The 1,185-nt window shown below is 48.7% G+C and overlaps 1 protein-coding gene across 1 annotated transcript in view; it reads left to right on the forward strand.

Annotated features, from left to right (window-relative positions):
* ADGRD1 (adhesion G protein-coupled receptor D1) overlaps nucleotides 1-625 on the forward strand; it is a 183,192-nt gene extending 182,567 nt beyond the window's left edge. The window contains exon 15 of the mRNA XM_015417864.1: nucleotides 560-625. Within this exon, the coding sequence (XP_015273350.1) occupies nucleotides 560-625 (66 nt within the window). The remainder of the gene's footprint in view (nucleotides 1-559) is intronic.
* The last annotated feature ends 560 nt before the right edge of the window (nucleotides 626-1,185 follow it).

Here is a 1,185-nt window from a genome sequence, read left to right on the forward strand (position 1 = left end):
AGATGTTCCTTTTCTGCGGGGAACTATCTAGTTCAGTTCATGGTAGCTCCATAGGACAGACTGGGTATCCATCATCTCAGGTTGTCTCTGCAACCTGCCGTGGAACGGATTGCTTGCATCCCGGCCTGTTGGCTCATGCTTAAAAAGAGACACATTTGGCAATATGAATGTCTGTCAACACTGCTTCAGTGTACTTTCATAATCTCCTCCCTGAGGATGCAAATGCACATCTCTGGTAGCCTTTCTTGAATTGCTTCTGTGGTATTTGTAAAGCGTGTTAAATTTCTTTGAGCTTTTAAATCACGGTGGCTGTCCTCATGGTTTGCAAAGCCACACCTTTCTTTGGTGAGTGTATGTCAGTTCTAGCCCCGTGCTGGTGTGAGCAACCAAGCCTTGTCCCCTAGCTCATCGTCTGCCCAGAGATTTGAAAGCTTCGGCAAGTAGATAAATTGGGGACCACCCGTAAGGGGGTGGGCACACCACTCCCCTTGGGAGGTGTTAGCTGCCAGTGCGACATCTGCTCGGTGAAGATCAAAAAAAGTGGGAAAATCTGTTTCAGCATCCCCTGCAATGGAGCGAATCGGCCAGCCGGTGGCAGTGTGGCAGTGCGGCAGTGCGACATTGAGAGCCCTGAGTCGTCATTAGCCAGCCGACAGAATACATGCCGTCGGGACATGACTGATACAGCCTGCAGATGGATCCTCCGACCAGCTACAATGTGTGTGTGATTAAATATTGTATGTTGTCTTCCTTATCCCCCACGAATACATTATTAGTCCATTGTCTCGGAGTAACTGTAAATCGCTCTGAGCCCGCATGAGTGGGGAAAAGCGATCAATAAATTGAAATTATTATTATTATTATTGTTGTTGTTGTTGTTGTTATTCCCTTCGGCTGTCTCTGTTTACCAGGGACTGCCCCTGTTTCTGTTATCACTTGGTAATTTGTGGTCCCTACATCTAGAGTTCCAAAGTCCCCCTTGGCCACCGAAGGGGACTAGGGGGGTGTTGGGTTGCCAGATCCAGGCTGAGAAGATCTTAGAGATTTGGGGGTGGAGCCTGGGGGGGATGGGGTTCTCATTGGGGTACAAGACCATAGAGTCCACCCTCCAAAGCAGCCATTTTCTCCAGGGGAACTGATCTCTGTAGTCTGAAGACGAGCTGTAATTCCAAGAAATCCCCAGGT

The sequence above is a fragment of the Gekko japonicus genome, unplaced genomic scaffold (assembly GCF_001447785.1).
Source record: "Gekko japonicus isolate JY-2015 unplaced genomic scaffold, Gekko_japonicus_V1.1 scaffold328, whole genome shotgun sequence".
NCBI classification, from domain to species: domain Eukaryota; kingdom Metazoa; phylum Chordata; class Lepidosauria; order Squamata; family Gekkonidae; genus Gekko; species Gekko japonicus.